Raw genomic sequence first — 1,607 nt, 5'->3', positions numbered from 1 at the left:
CATGGCAGCTAGGTACCGAAAAGGTGTTGAACGATATTTTTTAGTGCATCCAGGGACACATTTTCAATCTGAATACCTCGGAACTCGTGGGGAAAAAACGAAGAGCATATACTCACCTTGCTCAAAGGAAATTCCAGTAGGACTTTCAAGCTTCGCTTGAGCAACGCCATCGACGTCTGTGTGCGACGACTGCACCCCAAATGCAAACGGATCGCAAACATTTGTTTCTGGCTTCACGGTTGTTGGCATTCCACACACTGAAGCCTTCGTTTTCGGGTCGGCAGAGGTCAATATCGAACTTTTGGGAGGCATACCATTCAAGGGATTGCACAGAGACATGGCCTCGGGAAACTGTGTAAAAAGACCACCAGGATCGGCTACGGAACATTCTGCCTTGATCGTCGCGGGTGGCCAGTGAAATTTCTTGTCCTGTAAACTTGAATTTATGTTCAGATTTAACGGTCCGGTTGCCTCACAATGAACTTGGTTAGTTGAGGTTGGGTGGGTGGAAGACTGGGCATTTGCATAAGGTGTGGGTGATGAGAACATGTTCATCATAGGAGCAGGAACCCCGGGGAACAGTGGAACTCCAGCTGGAACGACAGTAATAAACGAGCAGAAGTCAATACTGAATAAGCCCCCCCCCCGGTGGTTCTATGCTGGACTGACTAGATCAAATCTTTAACTATGTGTACACAAAGATGGTATCGATAAACAAGGGTTAGGCGGACTTTAGCTTTCACTGAAAGATGTAAGATAAGAACCAGCAGCGACAGATATATGTGGCTTTGAATCAAGGCTCTGTGTTACGTGTCCAGATTTGACAGCGTCCACATGTTATGATACGCTTCACAAAGACCGTGACGATTCTACTGGTGATGTGGCGTCCCAACTAAATCCGCTACACATTATATACTATAAAGGGTTCGACAACTTGGGAACATACGCAGCTGCTACAAAGTCGTTCACATTTGATCAAAAGGCAGAACAAATCACCGCAAATAGGGGAATAGACAATTTATTGCGCCACCAACGTCAAAAGTTTGGTGTTTTCCGTCGAACGATTGCCCCTTGTCAGTAGGGCTCAGATCGGCCCACATTCCAATGGAACAGAGCCGATCCAGTGTTGGGCTTGACAACAAGTGTGTGTGTGGGCGCACACACACAGGCAGACAAGCTACTTCTTTGGGCAAAATCCGCGCACACCGCAAAACATCTCTCCCCCCATCTCCAAAGTGTTACACCAAGGCTCGGACGTCAATTTCTATCCTGGCACTCCCTGAATATGACTAATTAGACAGATTTATCTTTTGGTTGTCAAGCTGCTGACATCCAGATTAAATAACCGTTGGCAGGAATTGTCTATTTCTGATTTGTCAGTAATACTGTTTTTGGTACTGCTCCACTAGCCGTCAGTGTCACAAGTTTCTTTCGGGCAACGAGCTGAATCGGGGCTTGTACATTGGTTGTGTGGATTCCCCTGCCCCCCATACTGATTTTTGTGATTCGTACCGGGCCGAAATTTCGGAACCCTCTTCATACTGCTCCGTCTGTTGGCATTGACTAGGAAAGTTGAAGGTTTGTTGGATCTCAGTGATGGAAAAAAA

General features: G+C 46.5%; 1 protein-coding gene across 1 annotated transcript; it reads right to left on the bottom strand.

Moving 5' to 3' along the window:
* Window positions 1–116: 116 nt before the first annotated feature.
* On the bottom strand, window positions 117–593 carry T265_15949 (hypothetical protein; the record flags this gene model as incomplete). The annotated part of the gene is made up of 1 exon (XM_009179390.1): window positions 117–593. A coding segment is annotated over one exon (441 nt), but the record flags the coding sequence as incomplete, so codon positions are not given.
* Between the last annotated feature and the right edge of the window lie 1,014 nt (window positions 594–1,607).

This window comes from Opisthorchis viverrini (genome assembly GCF_000715545.1).
Source record: "Opisthorchis viverrini unplaced genomic scaffold opera_v5_2239, whole genome shotgun sequence".
Taxonomy (NCBI): Eukaryota; Metazoa; Platyhelminthes; class Trematoda; order Opisthorchiida; family Opisthorchiidae; genus Opisthorchis; species Opisthorchis viverrini.
The sequence above is the reverse complement of the archived record's forward strand: the minus strand, read 5'-3'. Positions and strand labels throughout refer to the sequence as shown.